A 27330-nucleotide genomic window follows, 5' to 3' on the forward strand; every position below is an offset into this window, starting at 1 on the left:
TTTAAGTCGGGATAAGGGGAAAAAATCATAATATTTGACCACTAGCCCATAATTTATCTAAGCGTTTCTGTGACATGCGATATTTTCAGGCATTTTAAACGTCACCAATTTGACTTTTATGGTTGACTGTGCTTCAAGCGTCTGTTCACAGACAAACTACAAGTACGTTACTTATTCGTGTTCAATTAGGATTTTTTTTTTTAACAGTAGCGATCATTGGACAAGATTCACGATGTGCAAAAAAATCATCTCTAAAAAGTGTGGACTTTTATCACCTGTGAAACGAGGCCGCCTCCTTCAAATTTTTTGTTCCCTGGCGCTCACCAATTAAACCTGATTTGCGATCGAGAGCGAGCATCACAGTTTGGCTCTGGGAGTTTGTTCCAGCAGTGTCCTCATGTCGACGAGCGCGCGCTCCATAGCGCGAGCCAAATCGGCCGCGTTCGTTTCTTGGCACCCATTGAAAGACGATATGGCAAAGTTGATGTGGTCGTTCATGGGATTGTAGCAGACGCCATAGCCGTTCGGTACGACGGGGCCAAAACACATGACGCAGTCGGTCTTGGACGGCACCTTTTGGGGGGAAAAAAAAAGAACCAAAAGGTTTTTGAAGCCCATATATGCAAAGCTCAGGACACCCCTCCTATAGGCGCTTCGCTAGCCACAAATGAAAGCGATCCAACACAATACTTTATATCAGGGGTGTCATTTTTTTTTCTCTATGCGGCCCTCAAACGAAAACAAAAAAGTTCAGACGCCAGACCTGACTTGTAGATAAACGGTAGTGTAAGGCTTTGGCATAGGAGGGATCTTTGAAGACATCGGGAATGGAGATCTTTTCTTCGGCAGCCTGCATCTTCAGCCCAAGTAGATGTCGGTCAATGGCTTGACCGCTGATTGCCTGACAAGGCAGACAAAAGTTGAACATTTTCGATCAAAATAGGTTGGGCGCGCCCAAAATTCCGTATTGCAGCAACGTTGCGTGCCAATTCAACACCAGCAAACCAATTCATAAATGCGGAAAATAAATCCTTTTCGACGGGAACCCGAGAAGGCAACCCAATCACTCACCAGGTTGGTATATGACCGGTGTGCTACGACGGCTTTCTCCAAGAGGTCCACCTTCTCGGTGTTCTGCAGCAACGAGAAAGATCACTCACTGTTCAACAAGAGAACGCCTCAATACGTCATTCAATTTTGCACACAGACCCCCCCCTCCCAAAAAAAAAGATTTGGAAAACCCAGCAGAGCCAACTGGGACTAGGAGGGGAAGATGTGGTTGGTAAAAATAGATCAATCCATTTTAAAATACATAAAAGCCACTCTAAAAGTCAATATGGTGAAGGAATGGGGATTTTGGGGATTTCATTTTAAGTTGCAGCTGAGTTATGAGTGTGATTTATTGTCAGAAAAATACAGTAAGATTGCTGAGAAAAAAAAAATCTCAGGGGGCTGCCATTTTGATTTGCCGTTGACTGAAAATGACATCACATTGTCGAAGGCCTCAGCTGGCGCATGACGCATGACCAAACCCGGACAACAGGTGAGCTGTGGACGTTCTTCAGTTTCCTAAGCGGGCATTTGAGTCATCGCTGGTCACTCACAAGACTTCTTTTTACCCGCCGGGTGAGCCTACGAGGGCCATAAAGCCCATGACAATTTGTCTCTTAGCGACACTTGGACACACAAACTCCTCCGGCCGGAATCAAGTGACGGCTCCCGGAGGAGTGCTCGGAACACATCGGGTTTCAAAGTAAAAGGTCAGCGCACCTGCTTGTTTGGATCATCGAAGGACTTCACAAAAGCAGCAGAGGCACTCGAGGCTGATCTGATCGTATCGGTGCGACCGAGTCGAAACATGCGCAGGGAGGCGCTTTCATAGGTGGCGCAACAATGCTGATACATTCTGCAGAGAGAGAAAAACGGAACCGGTGGTCAATGAAAACAGATCATAGATGATATGATGTGACTTCAGTCATCATCAGCCATACGGCAAGTTTTGGATTAGTGCTTCATTGGCCAGAGAGGGATGTCTTGATCCTGATCGCATCGTCGGAAAATGGGCCCAATCACGTGATCGGAATTGGAGGGGAGAAAAGATCGGGTTAAAAAAAAAAATTCATTCATTCATCTTCCTAACCGCTTTGAAAATATTTTTTAAGGGCTACAAAGCAACACGGGCGGCCCGGTAGCCCAGTGGTTAGCACGTGGGCTTCACAGTGCAGAGGTACCGGGTTCGATTTCAAGCTCCGGCCTCCCTGTGTGGAGTTTTTGCATGTTCTCCCCGGGCCTGCGTGGGTTTTCTCCGGGTACTCCGGTTTCCTCCCACATTCCAAAAACATGCGTGGCAGGCTGATTGGACGCTCTAAATTGTCCCTAGGTGTGAGTGTGAGTGCGAATGGTTTTTCGTTTCTGTGTGCCCTGCGATTGGCTGGCAACTGATTCAGGGTGTCCCCCGCCTACTGCCCGAAGACGGCTGGGATAGGCTCCAGCACCCCCCGCGACCCTAGTGAGGATCAAGCGGCTCGGAAGATGAATGAATGAATGAATGAATACAAAGCAACACAATAATCTGGGGGTAACAAAGAAATTGCCAAAACAAAACAATATGCATTTTTATATGATACAAAAAAAAAAAAAAACACACACTCTTGGACCTGTGACTCAACGTCTTCAAATCCCAGCGGTCGAGGTTTTCAAGCAGCTCACCTGTAGTAAGCCAGTTGCAGTGCCACCTGTATGAATGCGTCGGGGCTCATTTTGTGGGCTTTTGCAATGTTTTTTCCAAAGTGAGAGAACACGATAACCCTCATATCCAGGTCATTAGCCAGTCTGCGGGGAAAGCAATGCCACGTGATTACTTAAAGTGACTCTCATGATTGATCCTAAAGTGCAAAAGGCGGCGCTCACTCATTCATTTTCTGTTTGGCCTCTTCGATATCCTTCTTGATCTCGGGGGTGATGTTGAAGTGGAGCTTTCGGGGCATAGCCAAAGGCACAGTAGGAGAGTGAACCATCTCTGGCTTCCTCCTGTTTTTCACACGGGATACAAATCATAGGGCCCCCGATTCACCGCCATCTCAGATAAGCGGGCTCCAAGTTTACGCGTTGACGCCACAAATTGTCCATCAGCACTGCAATCTTCGACTGAGATCCGAAAAGGCGGGCAATAAATTGCGTGTTCAATCACTTGAACGGATGGCATACGTTGTTGGCAATTGGTGTCCAAGTGGTAAGGACGGTAGAATTTGAAAGAGGGTTTCGTGCTTTCGGCAGTGCTGATGACTTTCACCGGGAAAAAATACGGGGGGGGGGGGGGGGCGCCGTCAGCGTCCAATGACATTTGAATCATATGCAGAGTACTGCATATTATACTGTTGAATATTATCCTCAGCTCTAAACTCAAAAGAGTATTTCTACAGCCCTTTAAAACAACCGCCGCTCTTTTCAACGCGATGTACATGGAATAAAAACAATTCATATCACAAACAATGAATTCATAAAATAGAAAGCACAAAAACAGTCACCTTAAAATTAAGTCTCACGCCGAGTCCAAAACCAAAGAATAAAAGATTGTTTCAACAAGTGTTTGAAGGATGGGCAGCCAGCGAACGTTCAGCAACAGGTCATTGCATAAAAGACGTTTTCTTTGAGTTTACTTGCCCCAAAAGCATGGAAATAGGAATTTCCTGTCCGTCGTGCGTTTAAAATTTTGACCCAGACGCGAGGAAATGCCGACTTGATTATCAAAGGAGACTTTGTGACTAGCTGCTCATTGGCTCTAAAATCACACTTGCTGAATTTGCGGCTGCTTTTTTTGCAAAACAAGCCCTCAAAATTATGGCTCAAGTTCAATAAAAATACAATACCGATGTCATGATGGACAACTTCCGATACTTACGTGTATTCCACAACATGGTCAATCAGAGCGACAATGGGAGGGCCCTCTGCCGGCGCATGCTCATAGTTGGCCCCGCATGTCCCGTCTTCCCCGACAATGAACTGAAACAAAGAATGTATTTCTTGACAACAAACAATCATTTCCGAGCGCATGATGCTAAACAAACTTCCTTCCAGGAAGCTTTTCTCAAATGGAGGCCCAGCTTGAGAGTTGGCACGTCACCTGCAGTGTTTTGTCAAACCAGCGGTTGGCGCTGTTCCACAAACTGCCGCCTCCGTGCAACATCTGCACTGCCGCGCAGCTGCGATAAGCGTCCTCCGGCACTCGAGGCATCGGCCCATCCAAACACAGCGTGAAGATACTCCTTTGAATAGCCAGCACCGACTCTTTGTTGGTCCGGTCTAAATGAACAAATAAATGATGACGTCAAAAGGAATCCGGGGGGAAGACTTGACACGATGCGGTTGACTTTAATCGTTTTATGTTCAATGCTCGTGATCGGTATTGAACAGTTAAAGACCGCTCGAGTAAGCAGAATGTACCCCACACGTTTGACATTTTACCCTTGATGAGGTCAGCGTAAGTCTTGCCCCAGGTGTCACGATGTTGGGTGGTGAGGATGCCCACGGGCTCCGCGTTGGGCGTTATGGAGGCATCGCAGATCCGCTCCAGCTGAACACCGAGCTGTTCGGTGGTCAGCGGTGTTCCATCACTGTTGTAAACATCCAGCTTGAAGAACTAAAATTCCAAATGAGACAAAGAAAAGAAAAAGTTATGAAGGTAACGGCAATGTCGCTCTATTAAAATGGCCGCCATATCGTCATCCTATCACTATATTAAAAGCGGCACCTCAAAGCGCCAAATTGTCTTTCATTTATGCAGTTGCAGCGCCCTCGGGTGGTTAGTTTATTAGTGCAGTTGAATTTGAAGCGGGCATGATTCGGCCACCGGCAGACTTAATTGGAACAGAAACAAATATTCAAATGAATAATGGATTTGATTTTAGCTTTGACTCAAACTGACACATTTTCCAAACATTGTAGAAAAAAAACCCCACAGCTGGTTTCATGTCGGTTTAGCAAGATATCATCTTGGTGGTGTGTCAAACGTCACCAATATTAGTCGAGAGCCCATTCTGTCAGGTAGACCAAAGTCAGATGAGAGTGAATCGTATTTGTGCTCCTCACCTGAAAATTGTGGACAACGGTGATATGTTTCGGGGGCCTGGAGCTTTTTGCGTGATTCACCACAGCGTCCCTCTTCAGACCAGGGATGCGGCAGGACGAGAGCACTTCATAGTACTGATTCATACACAGCGGCTTCCCTCCCAGGTACTCCACCGGGATGGTCTCGCTGCAGTAGTACAACAGCTCATGTTGATTCCACCAGGGACACGGCATTCATCTCTGGGTGTTCAAGTTATGCGTACTGCCGTATGAGTTATTTTATCTTGAATGTTTCATAGAGCGCTTTGTGACAACAGCAGCTCTTGTGAAAGCGCTATAGAAATATAAGATGTATTGCATTTTATCCTAAAATTAAGACGGGGCACGTCCTAATTCTACAATTGATTCTATTCGACAAAAATGTGGTCGGTCTTAAAACAAAAGATACTTCAACACGTGTGCTTACTTGTCAATCATTGTCTTGAATTCCAAAACACCTGAAATCAGTTTGGCAGCAAACCTGTAGACCGAAAGTGACGAATTATCAATTATAGTGTAGATCTCGACTTTTATTCAGTGGCCACGTGCCATAGGGGTGGGGAGAAAAGATTCAATACTTCATAACATAGCGATGTGAATAGATTAAGCGGACACGAGGTAGTTCTCTCATAAAACAACGGATAGAATGAGTCTCTTTCAATGCTGGATGCATCGTGTGATCACCTGATTTGTCCCTGCTTATCACTGAAGTTCATTCGAGGTAAAACCAAGCCGGGACTCGAATGGATCACCACCGGCAAACGGTAGTCAAGGTAAGCGACCTGCACCCACCATTCTGACAACTACAAAGACACAGTGAACCACCTGAAATTCTATGCACCAGGTATATCCCATTCTAAAAAAAATCATGAACTATCTCAATAATTTTGTACAACTAATGGGACAAAAATCAATGTTATGGCAACAAGTACTGTCCAAAAGCTGGTCGATTTTCTATTTATTGATTTTGCCACAAGCTCACCCAATTCTCTGCATTTTGCGCTCTCCTCTCCAGGCCTCGCTGCAGTTTTTCACCAACACCCCCAGGTTTCTGAAAGTCATTCACAAGTTCCTTTGTGTGCATCAACTCGTCCACCTCCACGATGGGCTCCAGAGCTGTGATGTAGCGCTCAAAGGTCTGCTGCAGAGGGGGAACGGGCAAAGTCGGCAACCCCTTCTGGTGGGTCAAGTATCTCCCAGCGATCCGGGTTGCTGAAACTGGCTTCACCAAGTGGCAAGGTTTGACCAAGCCACCGGGTTTCGCAACGCCCGCCTTGACCTGGAAGATGAAAGACTACCATTTAACATTTAAATTCTGATACAATTCCTTTGGGTACGATGGTTTCTTCCCTCTTTACACCAAATTACCCATCAGTGTGAATATGAGTGTGAATGGATGCCTGTCTGGAGTTGCCCTGTGACTGCCTGGGGGGGGGGGGGGGTATCTTAGTATTGGTTGTGTCTTCTTGCCAAATGTCAGCTGGTACGAATGACTTAAAAAAAATCTGAACGTATTCCACTGCAAAACTCACCTTTCCCCATCCAAATAGTCGAATAAACAAAGATCTAAGATGCCTTATTTTATATATATTTTTTAGTACGGTCAACAAATAATGGGGCACCACAGATACGCCCATAATGTTTTATTACTAATTTTGCAAGTTAATAACGACAAGTGCAATGATTGCTTTTGGGTCAATCTGATTTCTTTGAAGTACAGTACTTTACTGTAGTATTTTCACCTGTACAGGGCAAAAGCTGCACTTATAATCAAAGAACGGTGACGAAAAGACGTGTTGCCGTATTACACAAATAAAAAGAACGCAACGTTTTGTCCCCTTGGTCGGATATAAATATTAACCTCTTTAAACTGTTTTGACAATTCTAAGGACTGAACTACAAGCGCCGACTGTTCTGGAAAACAAACAGCGTTGTACCGCCAGACAAAATGAGGATAAAAGCTTCTGTTACTTTTAATGATGTAACACAGATTTCACACTCCTTGGTGTATTCGGTACCGTTTGATAGCGTTTTAAATCTTGTGTTTGCATATCTCGCCGAGATAGTATACACAAAACGCTCCTAAGAGACCCCAAAACACGAGGAAAGTGTTGCCATTTATTGTTTCAATTTGTATGCTAGCTAGGCTGAAGTTTCAAATTGCAAACAAATAAAGCCACAAATAACCTTTTACCCAGTTAGCGTGCGTGCTAGCCAACGTACAAACAGCGAGTCTGCGCAAATGTTGCTGTGAACTGCCACCAACTGAGACCAAACACATCAGTCGAATGTCAGACATTATGTTGTTCGTGACACAAACGATCAACCGGTTATTGGAAAATGTACAACGTGATAGAGCTCAACTATCAAGGTCAATTTCTTACCATTCTGCTGCAAATGCCCCACATTCTGAATCTTGGAAACGCCCACTTCACAAATCATCAAAGGTCACTGCCCGAAGTCCATCAGAAAGATTCGATTCAGTCAATTCTGATTATCTTTACGTTGGACCCATCAATAGACGGCAAACTTAAACACGCCACCGCAGCTGCACGGTGCGGGTGCCGAGCCGCATGCAGAATACGACTCGGAAGTCGTAAATGTTTTTAATGCGGATATTGTGACCATTGAGAATTCAGGCAAAAACTAATTTTTAAAAAAGGATCCAAGTACAAAAGTCATGTAAATTGCACTTTCCAAGCACTTCCGTTATGCATTGGTCGGGGAAGCAAATATAGTACAACTGTTACTTATTTCACGAGTTTATAATTTTATGAATAACACGACAATAAATTTAAAATTAGCATGAGTATGTATATGTAAGCCACTTATATTAAATCGCATTTTCGAAATGTTTTGTATAATTAGCCAACAACGGTGGCGGTAGTGAGCCACAGTTCCAGTGTTTTCTACCTCTGTAATCCACGAAGAAGACTGACAGCTTCAAAATGGCGGAATCAGACCAGCAGTCCGGTAAAACTCAGTTGGATGTTTGTTGTCAGCATCTATGAATTTTGTTTTGCTTCTGCTCATGAATCTCGAATTTAGGAAGATTTGAATGTATGCCGCACGTTCACATTGCACATCAACATGTAACCGTCTAGTCATTGTATAATTATCACAACCGCAAGTCTTGGGGAGTCCATCAAAAAAAGCTTTATTTCCCTCGTTATACACGTTTAAATAAACGTTTATGTCAGTCATTAATACCAAACATAGATTTTTTTCGTTTAGTTACTAGCTACAATCTGCCATAAACCCCGAGTCTGTCAGTTTTACTGAGTAATCACCTTTGACTTGTATTTATACAGTTCAATACTTTTAATCATAAATAAGAGTCTTTAATTATGCTGCGATGCCTGCTTTTGAGTGTCTGAAAAATAGTCATTGTTAACTTACACTGGGAGAACATGCATTCTCCGCATAAGAATGTCAGTACTGTACCGATTTCAAACCCTGAAGCTCAGTGAGGCTGACGTGCTTGCCGCAATCAAAATTGTTATCAGATACAGCATGATCACCATCATGGATCCTTGTCCCACATCCATCCATCCATCCATCCATCCATCACCCACCCATCCATCATCTGAACCGCGTGGCATAAAAGAACTAGCAACAATATTGAGTATATTCACAGTAGATGTTTTTTTTAAAATATCTATTGTGCTCATGTTATTTTGCTAGCAGACAACTTTAAATTTCTGCACATTTTCATGTGACTTCATCTTTTGTAGGAGCCATTTCTGAGAATGAACCACTTGAGGTCACAACGCCCTTCATGGTCCCCAAGAAAGAAATTAGCATGGTGCCCGACATGGGCAAGTGGAAGCGGTCTCAGGTGAATGAACGCCCTGTCAGTCGAATCGGCACGTCCAAATGCATAACGGTAGAGCTTGGAATTATTCAACGTTGCCTTTTACAAACATTTCACAAGCCAAGTGCACATTCTCACAACCGATGCAGGTCATTTCCTTGATATAATTCAATTAATCAAAACCTTTCGTCAGCGAGAAAATGACAATACGTTGAGACCGAGGTCTCTTTTCCAGGGTGATCTGTCCCAGCACAATTTGTATAACAATAACAGTCCATTGTATACATAAACGAACTAAGTACACGTAGAAGTAGAAAATAAAAGAAGTCAATATAATCACAAACAGAAAACTGACTTAAAAACCTCTCAATCAGTGATCCGGAGAAACACATTGAAAATGCTTGCTGAGTTGGTCAGCGTGAACGATTGTCATCTGTTGCAGACATTTGCCTGACTGCAAGTTTTTTTCCTTATCACAGGCTTACGCTGACTACATGGGATTCATTCTGTCTCTTAATGAAAGTGTGAAGGGAAAGAAGCTAACCTGTAATTATAAAGTGTCTGAGGTATGATGGTTTTTTTTTTAAACGAGTGAAATGGTTTTCTGACGTCTCATAGCATATTCTGTTTTGGGGATTCTGGATTGAATGCATTCTTCATGTTTTACAAGACTAACATCCAAAATGAATGAGTAACGAAGAAGTGGTGGTGGTGTTGATTGGTGGTCTCGTGTCTGATTCCGATTGTTGTCCTTTTGTATGACAGACGGTGGAGAAGTTACTGGATCTTTTGGGGACTCTGGAGCGATGGATAAATGAGACCCCTCCTGTTGACCAGCCATCCCGTTTTGGTAATAAAGCCTTCAGAACCTGGTTTGCTCAATTAGACAAGGTTAGTTAGCACACATACACAAAACACTGCCCCACATTGCGCGGCTTGTTATATGTAGCAACGTTGTTGTTGGCAGGAAGCAGAAGTCTTGGTGTCAGCTGTGCTACCCGCTGACAAGCAAGCCGCAGCTCCAGAGATAGCCGTCTACCTGAAAGAGTCTGTAGGGAACTCGACCCGGATTGACTACGGAACAGGTCTTATTATTGTTTTGTTTAGTTTTTATTTTTTTTTTATTGTGCAAAAACAAAAGGCACTGATTTGCAGAAACTATGCTGGTATGTGACGATCCTGAAGCTCAAGCTTCCTAATTCTCTACATATGCCACTTTTCTATTAGAAAGGCCTTTGGCATGTCCGAATGAAGCTCCTCTGTTCATGTGAACATATTTCCTTGGCCACAAGATAGCGCCAAAGTACCACGTTTCTTTCAGAAAAATCTTTAGTGCCATCTTGTGGCACTTTTGGGTCTTTCAGAAATAGCAAAAAAAAAAAAACCACACAAAAATGGAAAGGCAAGTAACAGGATAGATTCCTCCCGAAAAAATACCAGTCAGTGGGGGAGTTCATGTGTAGAAAGCCTGAATAGTTGGAGGCACATTATTAAAAAAAAAAAGACACTCAAAACGTGAACAAATTGAATTCAACTTTCCAATGTTGTTGGTTAAACTGATTTTTCATTGTTCACCAAGGGGATTCCATACAAGTGCCTTCATTTGTGAACCGACCATTAAACAAATTTACTGTACATAAATAAAGAAGTGACATACTGCATTGGTAATTACTGACGAGTTTAATTTATCGAAAAAATAACTATCATCCCTGCATTATCAAGTTCTTTAAGCGCCCCATTTCTCATTTGTCTCACAGAGTTCAATTGCACATTTCACATGTCATGTTTTTCTTTTCAGGTCATGAAGCTGCGTTTGCTACATTCCTTTGCTGCCTCTGTAAGGTTGGCGCTCTTAAAGCGGATGACCAGCTCGCTATTGTTTTCAAAGTTTTTAACAAGTAAGTAGTTGCTACTGTGGACACGGTGTTATTGGGTTTGTTCTTCCCATTCAACAGAAAATAAAACAAATCCATGACTTCCAATTCTGTTTTCGTCAAAACCATGGCATTCCACAGCTTTTTTGTTACTGCCTTTCATATCTCCCAGTCCATCACTTATCACTGTAAATTGGTGCTTCTGTTAAATCTGCCGTCTTTCATCTGAGGCAGCTGGCTACAGTCAAGCCTCTCCTTTCTCGGGAGCACTTTGAAACGGTCTTTCTTGCCCTCGTCACGTCTCGGCTGGATTACTGTAATACGCTTTACTTTGGAGTCAGCCGATTCTCCATTCAGCATCTCCAGTTGGTCCAAAATGCTGCTGCTCGCCTCTTCACTGGCCGCCCGATACATTTTAAGAGTTCTTCTATTATTTGTTTTCAAATCTTGAAATGGCCTTGCCCCACCTTACCTCTCTGAGCTCCTCCGCACCTGCCCGGTGCCTTGGGTCTGCGGACCAGACACTATTAGAGGTACCGAGAACTAAGTGGAGGCTCAGACGGGTTGCCGGACCCTCTCTTTTGAACGACTTACCACTGAACGTTCTGCAAGCTCACTCGCTGCCTGTCTTTCAAACCCATCTCAAAACTCATTGTTTGTTGTTGTAGTACATATTTTTGCCCCCACGTACAGCACTTTGTATACAGTGGTGGTTGTGCTCTAGAAATACACTCGAGTTGAGTTACATCAAATCATGACCAGTTTAAATACTTTTTTTTTTAGGTATCTCTTAGTGATGCGGAAACTTCAGAGGACCTACAGAATGGAACCAGCTGGAAGCCAAGGTGTCTGGGGCCTTGATGACTTCCAGTTCCTACCTTTCATATGGGGTAGCTCACAGTTTGTTGGTACGAAGATTTTCAAATAAGAATTTACAAAAAAAAAAGGTTCATATTGCATTTTCCCAGCATCAACAAACAATCGTTTGTTTTTTTTTGTGTGTATCTAATGAACATACCAACAAGTGCTGGTTGCAATGCTTGTGCTTTCTTAAGTGCATTGTTGCTCTCCCGCCTGACCTCCACCAGTGTGAGAGCGTTGAAAAGAGAACATGACAAGTTAACTAGCGACACCTGATGGCCAAGATATACAATTGCAGCACTGTCTCCCATAGATCACCCAACCCTCGAACCCCGGCACTTTGTTGATGAGAGGGTGGTCAACGAACATCAGCAAGACTACATGTTTCTGGAGTGCATCAAGTTCATTAACGAGGTGGGACAATGAAACTCTTGACATTTGACCCCCAAAAAAACAACAATGATTGCAAAGCAGGATTTAGTTGCAGGAATGCAACATCAAATACGCATTGGTCATGTTAAAACTGGCTTAAAACTAATGTTAACAAAAAAAAAGGATTTTAAATTCTTTGAATCTGTGGTGCCCAAAATACAGCCCGGGGGCCATTTGTGGACTACCCATCCATCCACCCACCCATTTTCTGATCCGCTTATCCTCACAAGCCGATTTCAGCTGACTTCGGGCAGAGGGTGGGCTACACCCTGAACCGGTTGCCAGCCGATCGAAAACCATCCACGCTCACACTCACACCTAGGGACAATTTAGAATGTTCCACTAACCTGTCACGCATGTTTTTGGAATGTACCCGGTGAAAACCCACTCAGGCACGGGGGAGAACATGCAAATTCCACAGAGGAAGGCCAGAGCCGGAATGGAACCTTGCATCTCTGCACTGTGAGGCCGATGAGCTAACCAGTCGCCCACTGGGCCCATTTGTGGGCCGTCATCCATTTTTCAGCGGCCCGTGACATGACTAAAAAAACAAACAAACAAAAAATGACATTTGACATGGGAGATGAGTCAAAAAAGGTGAGGTGGGCAGAGTGAGGATTATCTATACTTGAAGATACAAATACATGATTAAAAGAAAAACACCATTGATTTTCAAAACACAAGTGAAGCAAGATAATTCCATTTTCAAGGCAAAAATAGTTTCTCGCACTTTGTGCCGATTGATGAAGGCATCACACGAATGAGCCTCAAGAAGCTGTTTGATGGGATTCGGCCGCAGTCAAGCGCAGAGCTGGATCTACTCTATGAGATAGACGGCTGTTTGCCATCACAAAAACTTGGAAGAACCCTCAACTAATTTCCTCAACACCTTCAACAGAAAGCCAATGACAAACACCGTACATCGAAATTGCTCGCTTGACTGACATTAGCGGGTATCAAATCCAATCTGCTTGGCCCCGCAAATGCGTCACTGCAAACCTAGCCGGGGGCCTTTTTTAATTTTTCTCAAGCACTTTTGGTGAGTAAGGCCCACTGTCTTTTAAATGGCGATCGTAGCGCATGGAGGCTCTGATTATTTAGCGCCGATTGTGTGGCTCACTTAGCTTTGTTGACGTGTATCTGCTTTGTTTTCATTCACCCAATTGACTTATTGTGTCTTTGAGAATAACAATTTAAGTGGATAATCTGGAGCCGAGAGCTGTTGCAAATGGATCGCAGGGCAATAGCTGAATAGGGTCTTCAGGAAAAAGGAAGACGGGGATTTATTCCGGGAAAAGCAGATGGAGTCTGTTGGTCATGTGCCAGAGCAGGAACTGTACGCTTTGTTTTTGTTTTGGGGAGGAAAAAGGAGGGGAGGGAAGTCAAGGGGAGGGGCATTGCTAGAGCATGCGACATCCTTTTCCTCCTTCCCACTCAGACACGCTGCCTCCTTCCCTCGATCTCCTCCTTTCCCCGTTTGACCTCTTCCGCCCTCCTCGCGGTTGTCAAAGGAGTCTGCGCACGCTACTCTGTACGCTTACCTCCGTACATCGCAGACAGATTTGGAGAGCGCGACCAAATTGCCCGGAAAATCTACTTCAAAATAGTTTTTGACCTTGGTTGCGTGTCTTGTTGTCGTGCTATATTTGGAATATTCTGTACTGGGATGAGCACAGACATCATGGCAAACCACATTTCTGCGGGTGCTAACAGCGTGGCTTCGTATTAAAAGAGTGCGAGTACAGTTCTCAACAGGCCTGCCTGCAGTCCAGACCCGTCTCCCATTGAAAATTTGCATTACATTTTGTTGACTGTTAGCATACAAACTGCGCATGTCTAGCGGACGTTCCCGCTTTTCACACACACGGGCACTTCAACTCGACGCAAATTCCAATTTAAAATCACACACATAAGGATTTTTATGTGTGCGTGCATGCATCAGCCTAAACATGAGTCACTTCCTTCCCCACATGCTGCTGTGAATCACTCCTTCCTCCAGGGAATATGGGCCGTCTCCTCCCCCCCAACCCCTTTCCTCCCTCTTCCATGCCCCTCCCCCCTTGTGTTCTCATGCGAGGCCATGGAAAGTCTCTGGAGCGGTGGGGGTGGAATGGAAAAAGGAGGGGGCTGTTAGATTGATGCCCCAGGGTCTGGGTTTGGGTTCCTTTGCTCTGGGGGGTGGGGGGGTATATTTGGGGAAAACAGCATCGAACTTTATTCAAAAAATGGACTTCTGAATGTTCATTGAGATTTCCATTTGGACTGAAGTTACCTTTCTCGTTGGTTTTTTTGAAGTGCTCCCGGAACCCAGCCTCTTGGGCTATTTTAAAAAGCTGCAGTTTAGTGGGACGATTACTAGGTTCACATATAAAGCGTATGTGCGTGTGACGTCATCGTCGAGGGCCTCCAACTGAAGTACACATACTGTAGATGTAAGCGGCTAGTCTGTACTTGTCTGTGCTGGAAAGTCGAGTTCCTTTGTTGGTAACTGTCGGAGCTGAGCCTGCAATCCTGCTCGAAGGCTTCCTACTTAATTTCTAAATAAAAATCACAAATTGCATATTATCGTGTTGCTTATCTTCGAGTACAATGTGAATCGTTTTAGCCAGTCCAAAGACTCAAATTGAACTTTCAAATCACGCAAAGAAGAGATGACAGGTACATACGCGGATACAGTACGAGCGTAGTTGTTAAACAATTCAAATTTTTAAGAAATCGTGGACGGCTAAAGCGTCAGTCGCGGAACAATCGCATGTTTGGATGGATGTCGGCTTTTCAGTTGGTCGTCTTTCATTCAAATTCCTGCCGGTTATGTTCGGTTGTCGTTCTCATCCGCGTCCAATCTCAAGCAGGCGTCGATACTGTATGTTTTTGTCATACAGGGACCACGACGACGACTTCCTGTTTCTGCCTCTAAGAATCATGGGAAATACCCGCGCTATTTTATGTTTTGTCTTCCGTCTTTTCTAGATGAAGACGGGTCCCTTTGCCGAGCACTCCAACCAGCTGTGGAACATCAGCGCTGTCCCTTCCTGGTCTAAAGTCAACCAAGGTCTGATTAGAATGTACAAAGCAGAGGTGAGTTGAATGAATCCGATCGCGCGTCATTGAAATTTCATCTGAAGTTATGCGAATTTACCGATCCGAGTCACAGCAGTGAGAACAGAATGGAAGCGCCCCCCCAACCTGGTGGAAACATGGCCTAGGGCTGACCCAGACTTTGTTTCTGGCACCTGAAATGGAACTCGGCTTTCCCCAAAACTGGAAGCGGTCAAATACTATTTCACAGCACTAGTTAGGTTCCTTGAGATGACCTCAACGGAAGACCAGTTGGCACATGCGCCTGCGTCTCTGAACAGGCACTTCTACCAACTTCCAGGTCACTTTAACTTCAAATGGCGGATTTTCCAGACCGGCCTGTGCTCACATTCACTGCTCACTTTGACTTGCTGTTCTGCGAGCCGTCTACTCCCCGCTCCACTCTGCTCTCGTGTCTGCCCCCCCCCCCCCCAAGCCCCCTCCCACTTGCTTTTACCCACAGCATTCATGCCTCACTTTCTTAAAGGAGCCACCCTTCTGCTTCAACACTCTTCAGCCACGTGGATATATACCGGAGATGTTTTGAGTAGATACACCTAACAAGGAATTTACCCGCTTTCTATTGCCGACTATTCAGCCTGTACTGCCCCCCCCAGGTTGTTGCCGTTTGCCATTGAGGATTGCGCTGGACACGCTCCGTCGATTGGTCAGCACTGCACAGATCCTTATTGGGTCTTTCCTTGACCTGCGACTACGAAGTCACACTACTTTTAATACTTAACGGAGTTAGCTCCACCCCCCTAGGCCCCTCCCCCCTTTACTTTACACCCAGTGGTGGGAGTCCAACGTTGACCAGAATCTACAGATCTCAACCACAATGTCGCAAAATAAACCGAACCGGTCAAGTGGGTGGAATTCGGCTACGTGGACCCATCTTTGGCCATAAATATGAAAATCAAAGCGCCTTCCCGGTTCTCTGTCCTCTGTGTGTCAGCACCGAGGAGGTTTGAAGCGGGATTTTGCCGGCTTCTGACGTAGCAACAGGCCAACGACTGACTGTCGCGAGCAGAGTGTGAAGTTTAACAGCCAAGACTCACTGCCAACGTCCCTTTGTGTCGCCGTCTCGCTGACGTCGCCACGCACGTAATTATTTTAATGGCACGAGCCGCGATTGCCGTCAACGGGGCGAGTACATCTCGACACTACTCTTAGAGCCTTTAATGCGCTAATTATCCGGCTATGCGGTGTCAAAGCAACGACTCTTAATTGGGATTAATTGATTTGCTGTCAGAGGGAGAGACTTCTTTGTCTGGAATGTCTCCAAGTTAGTAGTAACGTCAAGTCACGTTGATTTATTTAATCCCAAACGGTCTCAAAGGGCTTCACGTGCCCACAGTTGACAATAATATTCATGACCGCCCCTGACTTGAAGCCCCAGAAGGGCAAGTAAAAAACTATTTTAAAAAAAAAAAACATCTGGGGAAAAATGAGAAACCTTGAGAAGGGGTTGCAGATGGGGGAATCACTAAAATTAAATCATTAAAATTTGGATTCACGTTTTTTACTGTAAATTCGCATTGTGCGATTCGGGGGATATTGCATCGCCTCGGGCTGCGAGCAGTATTTTTTAAATTCTTGTTGAACATTCCATTGAGGAACATGTATCGATTTAATTGCGTCCCGTCGGGGAAGCGCTATTTTCTCGTGACTTTATGCAAATCACGACATCGGAGAAACCCAAGACTTGAACCGTCTGCAAGCGAGGGAAGAGGCAGGAAAGGGTTAACAGAGGACCAGCGAGAATGGAATTGTGTGCATGTGTGTGGGTGGTAGGGGGTGGGGAATGGGGTCGGTGTGTGTGTGTGTGTGTGTGGAGGGGGGTGGGGGTGGGGGGTTGTCCAAGCCTTCTCCCGCCTGCATGCCCACATCCTGTGTTTTCCAGTGCAGCCTGCGAGTCTTCCCAAAGAGCTGAGGGGCCAAACTGTCTGCCTCCCCCCCCTCCCCCTCCCCCTCGTCCTTCTCCACCGCCATTGCCTTCATTAAATCCACCCCTCCCTCCCTCCCTCCCTCTCTGCCGACCTTCCTCCAAGCCTGGAGCAACCATCAGCAGACTCGCATTCCTCACTCCCTCTTGCTGGCCCCACACAAGGTTTGGGGCAGAGTTGTACTTGGCCCGGGGAAAAGCAGGATCCTGCGCCTTTTCTCTCTAAAAGGGGGGGGGGGGCAATGTTTCCAAAGGCACAAACTGACACATTTGGATGGGGAAAGTTTGGAACTTTTTCTTTTTTTTTTTTTTAATGGTGTCTTTTGTCCTGATCCAATCACGTAATTTTCAGATGACCCATAATTGTGTGGAAAAAAAGGACTCATTTTATCTCCTCCGTTTTATGAGATCATAATTGCGGCAAAATAATCTTGAGATTCAGATCTTGTGAATTGAACAACAACCACACGAGTGCTACAAACTTGCTTGTCATTCATTCTGCAACAAACAGAAGCTCTTTTTGCTCATACCGTACATGAACCAAAAAAAAAAAAGGAATTACGGGGTGAGTGAAGTGACAAAATTGAAGAGGCCCTATCCAAACGCGTTCTTCTAGTAGCGGGCGTGCTCAGACAGGATTTTGGAAGAGCGCAACCGCAGTCAGAATGCCTCGCCAGAGGTTTGGCCTGCTCACTTTGTCGGGAAAGACCAATTGCTTGTTCCCCCAAAAGCAGGTGAAGCGTCTCTGCCGGTCGTAAATAAAAACACACTGCCGCCGTTGTCTGAAGTGTTATCAAACTCGGGCCCGGCTTACACAATACGGAACAAATTGTGCTGTTTTGATCCCATGCTTACTCAACGGCTGTCTTTGGAGGAGGGGGGGGGGGAGGAGGAGGAGCGCCAACTTTTCCAAACCTGTCCCCAAAATGTTTTGGAAAAGCCCCACAATTATTGTTGCCTTCAAACACAAAAATGCTGCCAAAACAGAGGACAACAACGAACAATTCAATAAGCAATAACAAAGACCGTCGAAAGCACAAAAACCATCCGGCTAAATCTCCGATCTCAGGCCGAGTCAAAAGCCAACGACTAAAAAGGAGTTTTAAGACGCGTTTTCAAGATGGGCCGGCCGAACATCCATTCCGAAGAGAGGGAGCGGCAATGGGAAAGGCTCCGTCTGTCTAGGTTCTCGGTCCCTCTAATAGTGTCTGGTCCGTGGACCTGAGCCACAGTCCAGGTGCTCCGAGAGCTAAGGTGCGAAATTTGGAAAGACCCTTCAAAAGAACTGGAAAATGAGCTGTTGAGGACACTCTTTAGAATGACCATAAAAGACATTTTGTTTTTCTTTGGTGTTAATGTTGAACTTTTGCCTATCTGCACCAATTCTCAGTGTCTGGAGAAGTTCCCGGTCATCCAGCACTTCAAATTTGGGAGCCTGCTGTCCATCCAGCCGTCGCAGCCGTGACGCCGACGCACGCATTCAAGGAACGAATGAAAAAGACCGCAATTGCCAGCACTCCACCGTTTCCCTTTCTTCCAACATCTCGTCGTGGATCGGTAACAAACCTCCGATCCGGACAAGCGCGCTCGTTGGAGCCGGCAGCGAAAAGCAACTGGAGCGTTGTGCGCGCAACGCAGACAACCACGACATTCACCCGCATCGATCGGCACCTTCCGCACTGCATGTCACAACGCACCTTTGTCAAATTAAAAACGCACTTTTTCATTGCCGTCGGGTTCCAAATCGGGTCCTAGACCGGCGCGCTCCCAAATGTCGGAATCGGCAGCAATGTGCTTGTGCGTGCGTTCGTTCTGCGTGGTGGCGCGACCAGGTTGAAAACCGTCCATCGTTTGTGGAGTGGTCGTTTTCTTTATCATCTCTCTATTCCTCTCATTGTATTTGCGTCCTGCATCAACTTTGGATCCGACTCCGATTTAGGGGCAATGAAATGTTATTTGTCTGGTTTTTTTGTTTTTTTATGAGTGCTTTCAGATTTGCATCCTGTAGTGACTGAGAAAAATACTCATTCAGTCATGAGATTGAATATACGGTTATGTGATTTTTTTTTTTTTGCCAGATTTGGGGTATTCTCACTGTATTGATTTGAAAGTCAAATGTTTTCATATCTTTCCCGGTGTAATTTTTTTTTTTGTTGTCTCATTCGTCTTAACATATAAGGCACAAAAAGTCAATGAAGAAATCATTTTTTGATCTCTCATTTAATTTAATGACGGGTAAATTATTGTGCCGTAAACATGGGCTGCTTTTTTTGAGGGGGGGGGGTACTCAGGTTTGATAAAAACGATGATTGTTGTCCAAATTCCAACGTTTTTAAACGACGCCATCTTGTCTCTGTAATTTCTTTCAAGAGTGAACGCGCAACACCGTGTGTGTGTTTATTTTTGCATTCACTTGTGGTGATGTAATAAATGTTGCTGGCTGCACCTTCCCACGTCATTCGACATTTGCTTTTTTAGTTCATTGAGAATTTGTGAAGAAATAGTCTCGGATGATAACTTGCTCGGAGGAAACGTGATTTTGTGTGTGTCAAATTGCCAAGTGCCGTCTGGTGGAAACCAAGAAGCGGCGATTCCATTTCTGGGTTTTGCTTCCTGCCCAGAATTTGTTGTTTTTAAAGTAAATGACTTCCGTCACAAAATATTGCGATTCAAATCCACAATTCCGCTGCAAAAGATTGTTTTTTTTCTTTTTCTTTCCCTCCCCCTCTTCATACAATGAGCCCTCTCAAGCAAAGGATGGAGGTGGAAATCCCCACGCATGGAGGAAGTTAGACGGCCGTGAGCGCCAAGCCGCCCAAACATGACGGAAGGACTTTTCAAACGTTCAACCGCTTGGTCCAGATTTCTGGATGTTGAAATCTTGAAACGTTGCCTCTTTCGACAATTGGAGACGTTTGACAGACGAATCATTGATGTAACACACACACACGCACACTCAAAAAAAAAAAGCAGTGGACCATTTGTTGAGTCGAGCCCTTGAACTTCCAAAAGGCAGAAATTAAGCTTTCGCTTGCTTTCAACTCTTCAAATCGATGCTGCCCATCCCCAAAATTCAAAAGAACGCACGTAATATCTCTTTCTGAAAGACGCATCCATCTTGCCGCCGTCTGGAAGACAAAAAAAATGGATGGCGAGCCATAAATGGCCCCCGGGCCGTGGTTTGGACACCGCCGATTTGGCCAACAACGGAATCGCCGTGACCGAGCGCAAATTGTTTGAAAGCCAGGGTGATTTCCGGGGGGGGGGGGGGGGGGGTGTGTCCGGAATGAATATCTGAGTCTTGTTGGGAAGAATGTCGGGAATGGGGGAGCCGCGTTTACCCGTCGCAACGTGTCCGGTCTTGAAACGGCGACGAAGGCGGAGGAGGCTCGTGAAATAGAAGAGCAGCGCAAACTGCTAGCAAAGTGCAGCTCTCTTCCAGGCCTTCACTTTTGCCCAAAGTGTTGCAAGGTGCCGTTTGTCATCGCCGCAACAGCCCCCAGTGGTTGGCCGCTACGGGCTGGAGGCCGCCGGGGGTCCAACTTTTTGGGTTGCGAGCCTACATCATCATTTCTTTCATGAGTAGATGCATTGACCAAGAAGTGATTTTGGAATCGGAGGCCTGAGGAATCCGAATTCCATCAATTTTAACAGGGCGGGGGGGGGATTGGTAACTAAACGATGCTTGCGATATCTCAACGTTTTATGGGTTGTTGTTTTTGACAATTTGGATTTCACCCTTCCTAGTAATTCTCTTTACTACCACCTATGGAACTGGAAATTCACATTATTGATCACTATTTCCGACGGTTGCATTATGGCTAGATTGTGTGTGTGTGGGGGGGGGGGTTTATTTGATTAATTTATTTATTTGATACTCTTCCGGCACATGTTCCACGAGACACCGCAACTCTCGGATGGAGCAATTTTCTTTTGATTCGACAGACTCTGGTGTGCATCACATCTCAGACCGATGACCTGGGCGATCTCTGCTGCCACAGTCTGACTCCCCCCTCCTAGTGCACCTATTCCATGCAGCCCCTCCCGCTTCCCCACTTCCCCCTCCACACACACACACACACACATACACACACACACCCTCCTTCTGCTGTCACATGTGGTCTCTGCAACCCCCAACACATCTACCCCCTTATCCTAACAAAGCGTCCCGCCCCCCTCCTCGTCTCCTCTTGCCGTGCCCCACCCCCACACCACCCCTCCTGACTCTCACTGTTCTCTTGCCTTCCCCCTCCTCCCAGGACCTCCTGCTCCACACAACACACACACACACACACACACACACACACACACTGTGCCACCTGGTATTGTCCTTTTGTCATCAGAGGAGATATATATATACATATATATATATATATATAAATACATACACACACACACACACACACTTGGATTTTATGATCAGATTTGTTTTCTAATGCATAATCTATAATCAAAATATTGCAGCAGTCACTATTATGAGGTAAATATAAACAATCTGGGCTGCATGAACTAGTCAATTGTGTGCTGCCGTCTTCGTTGGAGGGCCGCGTAAAGAAAAATGGAAGGACGAAAGCGCCACTTTTAAATTCTTCAACTTTTTGAAACACGCTAAAGTCAGTCAAAAGAGCACTTCTCTTCTGTATGGTTTTGTTTTGTCTCGTTCATCGCTCATTTATTTGTATCTTCAAATAGAGAGAAAAGCTCTACTGTACGCCCTGGCTTCTCTGCCCACCGTCACCTTTAACTAAGCTTGCGGCCCATGTCAATTTTTTAGGGGGGTTTTTTGTGTCATGTTGCAGGCCACTGAAAAATGGACGACGGGCCGCAAATTGCAGCCGGGCCGTAGTTTGGGCACCCCTGCCAAAAGCTACCATTTAAACCAAAAGCCCATCGCGGGCGACGCCATGCGTTGCGGTAGAGCGCGCCGTTCCCGTTTGAGAAGCGGAAGGAGCCGGCCAAGAGGAGGGAGGAGGAGGAGGAGGAGAGTCGAAAGAGGGGCGGATGAAGGAGGGGGTGGGGGGGATCGGAGGGAGGGCCCCCGCCAGAGGTGCCTGCTCTCTCTGCATACGGGAGCCCTCGTGATCAGCATTCATTGATTTTAAAGAACACCACCAAGTGGCACACTGCAGAGATAACAGGGCTCCAACATTTTTCGAGAGACGTTTTGGGAGTCCTTTCCACACGCCGTGCAAAACTGTTGTTGTTGTTGAGTGATGAACAAAAAAGTCTTTCAGGGTAGAAGGCACGAAAAGTCAACAATCAGGCAATTAGCTTCCGCATTGACTAAAACGTGAATGCGACATTTTGTTTTTCTTTTTTTTAAGGAAGAAAACATTTCCCAACTGTGTTCACAGTGTTTGCTCCTATCTCCCATCTATGAGTGTCAACCCCCCCCCCCCCCCGCTCCGAGCTTTTATGATGATCATCATGTGACCCAAGTGTGCAGAAATCAACAAAGTGTTTGTAATCCATTGCGGAGGACGACTTTTTTTTAAAGGTCACAGCTAGCTTTGCTAGCTACGCTGTGTCATAAGTGCTTCAATGATATCCACTTTGGGTTTTTTTTTGAACATGTTTTCAGTTGTTGCCGTTGAAAAGTTAGTTCATGAAAGGACTCATTTGGATGGCGCGTATTCGATCTACGCGGTTCCTGTTGAACATTTTGCGCATGAGGCTGGAATCGCTTTTTAGCCCGTCATGATGCGGTTGCTGCGCCTTTAAGAAATCCTCCGACGTTTTCGGTGACATTGTGAATTTCTTTTTCTTGATGTGAACGGAAACAACTTGCTGACCGACTCGCGTCGCTAAAGCGGAGGTCAACCGCGTGCTCGTTCAACGCTAACACGAACACGTTTGCATTTTAGTTGTTTGCATTTAAAAAAAAAAAAAAAAAAGAAAACTGCGGGAAGTTGACCACTAAGCAATGTTAGCGGCATCTCCAGAATCCAACGGAGGTCGATGAAAAATCAAAATCTTTGGTGGTGGGGGGCAATGGGACAATCTCAAAGGCACCTTCCACTTTTGTGATATTAACACATTCGTTTGTTTGAGATGATGTCATTTTTTTTAGTACATAATCAGTAACAAGAAGCTTGTTTTCATGATTGACTCTGCGCCCGGTGTGTCCAAATTATGGCCCGGGGGCCATTTGTGGCCCGTCAGTGGCCTGCAACATGACAAAAAAATATACATATCCTAAAAATGACATTGGACGTGAGCTACAAGATTCGTTAAAAAAGATGAAGGTGGGCAGAATGAGCAGGGAAGGTGTCAGAAAAACAGCTTATAAACAAATACAACAGTATATAAACAAATACATTTGTTTATATACTGTCATTTTTTTCTCTGTAAGAGAAGGTTTCAAGAAACAGTTTTTTATCTTTTTTGGGTTGTCGACAATACAAAGAGCATATCGATCCTTTCTTGACCAGCTTGAGCACGTTTCAAAAAGTTGAAGAAGTTTAAAGTTCCTCCTTCCATCCGAGAGCATGCAAACTAACTCGCCCCTTTCAACACGTCATAAACCTGAAAACAATCGTCATCATTTTCGGAATTTTTATGACGCTGCTGATGTCTATGTGTAACAAAACAGGCCTCACAATCACAATGGATTTATTTTTTATTATTAGATTATACTTTTTTTTTTACAAATACTTTCTGCAACAGTTTGACCCGGCAATATACAATTTTTCAAGCACAAAAATACAAGAATAGCAACAAAATATGCAGAGAACGGCGGAATATTCTCCTTTATTTTGGTACACATGGTGCTCATAAAGCTAACGCATGGATTTTCAGGGTATGGCTAAATAATGGCTTTGCCTTTTTTAAAACAAAAGGACAAACATTATTCCTTGACAAAAACAGAGTAGAACTCACAAAACCAGGACAATTTGGAATCCTTTTGAAGATTTGACCTTGGATGCTTCAAATGGCGGAAGATGCGCGTCAAACTCCTGGTGAAACTGTTGGCTGTCAGGATTTGGATGTGTTGATGTCTTTCAACAACAACAAAAAAGTGTGAGCGAAAAGAGAGAACAGTTGACATTCGGTCACTTTCCTTAAACTTGCCGTTTTATTTTTGACAATAGCTAGCAAGAGTGTGCGTTTGTTTTTGTTTTTTTTTAAGGCAACAAAAGTCAATCCACCATCAAGCTCACGAACGCCTGCCTGCCGATTGTGACATGACTCAGAAACATTTTCTCAGTGTCTTTTCCTGCAAAATTCTTCTTTTTTTAAAAAATCCTTTTCCGTAGGGGAAAGTGGGTTCAATTGCTGCCGATCAGGAAAAAAAACGCGAGTGACGTCATTGAGTAGGGACTAATGAGGAAAATGAGGTATCAATCTTCATCCCTTCATGTTGAACACACTGTGTGCGGCTCTTGCGCTCGTTCGTAGCCGTCGTTCGGAGGGTTCCGCGTTCGGAGCCGGCCCCCCCTTTGACAACAACCGTGCACCTCCTGTTGACTAACGCGCGGCGCGGTGCACGTGTTCTGTGGCCGCGCGCGCGTCACGCCTCGCGAGAAGCACATCCTCGGGCCACCGACTCACAAGTACGCGCAAGCGAGGCCACTCGGCCCGACGCGTTACGTTACGCGGACGCTTTCCTGCCGATTGACCTGTTGAAGGGTTCAGGTGACTTTTGCCATGGCGATGTCAGTCACGTTGTCCTTTTTCAAATGTCTCCATCTACAGAACATTTGGAGAACCACCCTGCGCCACCACATCACCCCGGCTCACATTCGAGACCTTTCAATGTGCTCAAATAAATAAGCGATAGCAGTATTTTCCCCCCCAATCGGTGACGCGCGGGGAACGCGATGCGGTTGAGCCAAGATCACCCCCCCCCCCCATTCACCGCGCCTTAAATAAAGTTTTGAATTCAAAACGCCACGATGGTTCGAGTCCACGCTCCCAGACTGGCCAGCGCCTGTTTGCTACAGATCTGCTCCAAGTCCGCCTGCCTGCTGAGCAGCCCCGTAAAGCCCGAGCCGAAGATGGAGATCAGGTTGGAGATGTTGGAAGTGTCCGCGTAGTCCGGGTTACAGTTGGCGTACTCCTCGCGTTTGGGCCGTTTGCGCGAGAGGGCAAAATCCGACAGCTCGTCCACGTCGCACAAGCAGCATCCAAAGTCAACCTTTCGTTTCTTGCCGGGGGGCTGCGCGCCCTGAGCCGCTTGGAGCGCGTCGCAGCAGCAGTCCTGGTGGAGGTAGCCGTTTTCCACCGTGGTCACCACATGCGTGTCCAAGTCCAGCACGGTGGTTTTGTTGCAGTGCGCGTTGCCGTTTGCGGGCAGCGGCTCGCAGCGGGACGCGTCGGAGACCTCCGCGCAGCAGCTTCTGTAGTAGCAGGGCTCGGGGGGCTCCTTGCAGGCGTCCGCCGGAGAGGCGCGGCCGGAGAGCGCGCTCGCCGGGCGGCCGGGGAGAGCGGCTTCCTCGCCGCAGCACGCGGCCCGCGCCCGTTCCTCGTTCTCGGCGTCCTCCGAGTCCTCCGCGTCCAGCGGGTTGAGCTCCTGGATCTCGTCGCAGACCGCCATCACCTCCTCGTACTGCTGCATCCGGTAAATCTCGGCGTATTTCTCCTTGATGTAAAGCTGCCTGGCGTTTCTCAGCACGTAGGAGACCAGCAGGTTTTTGTGCAGCTTGATGCCGCCTCGCTGAGTCCTGGAGTTGTGGATCTTCATGAGGGAAATGGAGATCAAGCTCTGCGCGTCAACGTCGCGCTCCACCGTGTTGATCATGTTTGGCGGCTTTCCTTTCGGCCAACTCCGACTTCCAACTATCTCGGGAAGGTTCTTTTCGACTGAGGAGAACGCTTCGAGTCAGCTCTGTGAAGAAACATCGGGAGCGAGGATCCTCCTCTGAGCGCAAGCTTAGCAATCATTTGCAGATGCTGTGAAACCACACGATATATATAAATATATCGCGAAGGAGAGGGAGAGGGGGAGAGAAAGAGAGAGAGAGAGAGAGAGAGCGAGAGGCAGGCTTCCTCCCCGCCCCTACCGCTCGACGAGCCAATCAGGGGCCGGGAATTTGTTGAGTGACGTGACTCAACGCTGGAACTATGTCGCTCCCGACCAATCGGCTTCTGGCGGTTCCTGTGTGCCATTCAAATTCCACTCAGGCTGTCGAACAGGAATGTCCTCATTTCAGCAGCCCCGTAACTGAAACTTCCAAGAAGCGACCCACTTCCTCGTCGTTGGAAACGTATGAACCGGCTCTTCCGGGTCGACATGTTGCAGTCAAATCCGACCGCGACGCAAGTGAATGTCAAGCTAAGCGAAAGCGACGCTTCAAGTCGACCTTGCCACCGACGTGGAGGTGAGCAAAATTCGAAAACATCGACGCAAGCGAAAAACTCGGACGGCTTCGGTCGTCGTATTTTCAGTCATTAATTACGTTCATGTGTACACATATTCACTTGGGAGACTATTTGAATTTGTGTCAAAGTATTTCTTTTTTAAATCACTCCAAACTGTGTTTTATTTACTTCCCGTGACACCCTCCGGCCTCTGCTCACAAACTGGCACGAAGACAAAATAGCAACTACAGTCATGCAGAATGAAACATCTTTTGGCTCCCTCGTGCAGCTCAATACGATATTTGCACCCCGCCCCTTATTAAGCAGTTTAGTTCACCGCAGCAATCCACCGTTTATGTTGCTCACTTAGCACGTCATCAAAGGGAGACCGTACTGCAGAGCTCCAGTCAAGATTTCGCCTTTTTGGTGCTTGATGCCGCGTTCAGGGCGAATACTTTTATTCCGGCAATCGGGTTTAGCGCCGTCATGTCATCATCTAAACGCAAGGTGTATTTTATTGGCTGAAAATCTCTTGAATAATGAATGTCGACATCTTTTACAGAATCGGTGACGATTGTGGATCTTATAAAATAGAGACCCTGTTGGAATCCTTCTAATCTGTGGTTTTGTTTTACAGTGCGATGACCGCCATTGTCATCGCTACACAATAACCCCACATGACTGAACAGAAACAAGGCCCTCTCGCACGCATGCCAGACGCTCATACCGGCGACCTAATAACTCCCCTAACTTGTCATTCTTATTCCTCTTTTTTTTTAATCGTTTGTATTCTTTTGAAACACAACACATTTGTCATATCGTTGACTCTCAGGACCAGATTGAAAAACGAAGCGACTTTCCATTCTTACCAGTTAACCCATGCAAATTGCTTACCACGTCACTCAACAGATTTGACTGAT

The 27330-nt window shown here is 45.9% G+C and overlaps 3 protein-coding genes across 4 annotated transcripts; 1 reads left to right on the forward strand and 2 right to left on the reverse strand.

Annotated features, from left to right (window-relative positions):
- Positions 1-62: 62 nt before the first annotated feature.
- On the reverse strand, positions 63-7851 carry crata (carnitine O-acetyltransferase a). 2 transcript variants are annotated; one of them, XM_052051320.1, is made up of 14 exons: positions 7491-7851; positions 6089-6385; positions 5791-5909; positions 5534-5587; positions 5089-5254; positions 4465-4639; positions 4124-4302; positions 3902-4002; positions 2911-3030; positions 2710-2832; positions 1771-1906; positions 1072-1134; positions 764-901; positions 63-573 (listed from the first exon to the last, which is right to left on the reverse strand). In XM_052051320.1, exons 1-14 carry the CDS (start codon positions 7512-7514, stop codon positions 358-360), a joined length of 1911 nt encoding a protein of 636 aa, XP_051907280.1. In that variant the 5' UTR covers positions 7515-7851; the 3' UTR covers positions 63-357. The 2 variants fall into 2 exon arrangements, with proteins under 2 accessions (XP_051907280.1, XP_051907281.1); XM_052051321.1 differs by lacking the exon at positions 7491-7851 and adding an exon at positions 6639-6804.
- A 115-nt stretch (positions 7852-7966) lies between these two features.
- Positions 7967-19560, forward strand: ptpa (protein phosphatase 2 phosphatase activator). Its single transcript, XM_052051325.1, has 10 exons — positions 7967-8079; positions 8841-8944; positions 9400-9486; positions 9686-9811; positions 9888-10005; positions 10719-10818; positions 11578-11702; positions 11969-12069; positions 15058-15165; positions 18501-19560. Exons 1-10 carry the CDS (start codon positions 8055-8057, stop codon positions 18573-18575), a joined length of 969 nt encoding a protein of 322 aa, XP_051907285.1. The 5' UTR covers positions 7967-8054; the 3' UTR covers positions 18576-19560.
- A 4164-nt stretch (positions 19561-23724) lies between these two features.
- On the reverse strand, positions 23725-26074 carry ier5l (immediate early response 5-like). Its single transcript, XM_052051327.1, has one exon. The coding sequence runs from the start codon at positions 25848-25850 to the stop codon at positions 24993-24995; it is 858 nt and encodes a 285-aa protein (XP_051907287.1). The 5' UTR covers positions 25851-26074; the 3' UTR covers positions 23725-24992.
- Between the last annotated feature and the right edge of the window lie 1256 nt (positions 26075-27330).

The sequence above is a fragment of the Hippocampus zosterae genome, chromosome 18, assembly GCF_025434085.1.
Source record: "Hippocampus zosterae strain Florida chromosome 18, ASM2543408v3, whole genome shotgun sequence".
NCBI lineage: Eukaryota > Metazoa > Chordata > Actinopteri > Syngnathiformes > Syngnathidae > Hippocampus > Hippocampus zosterae.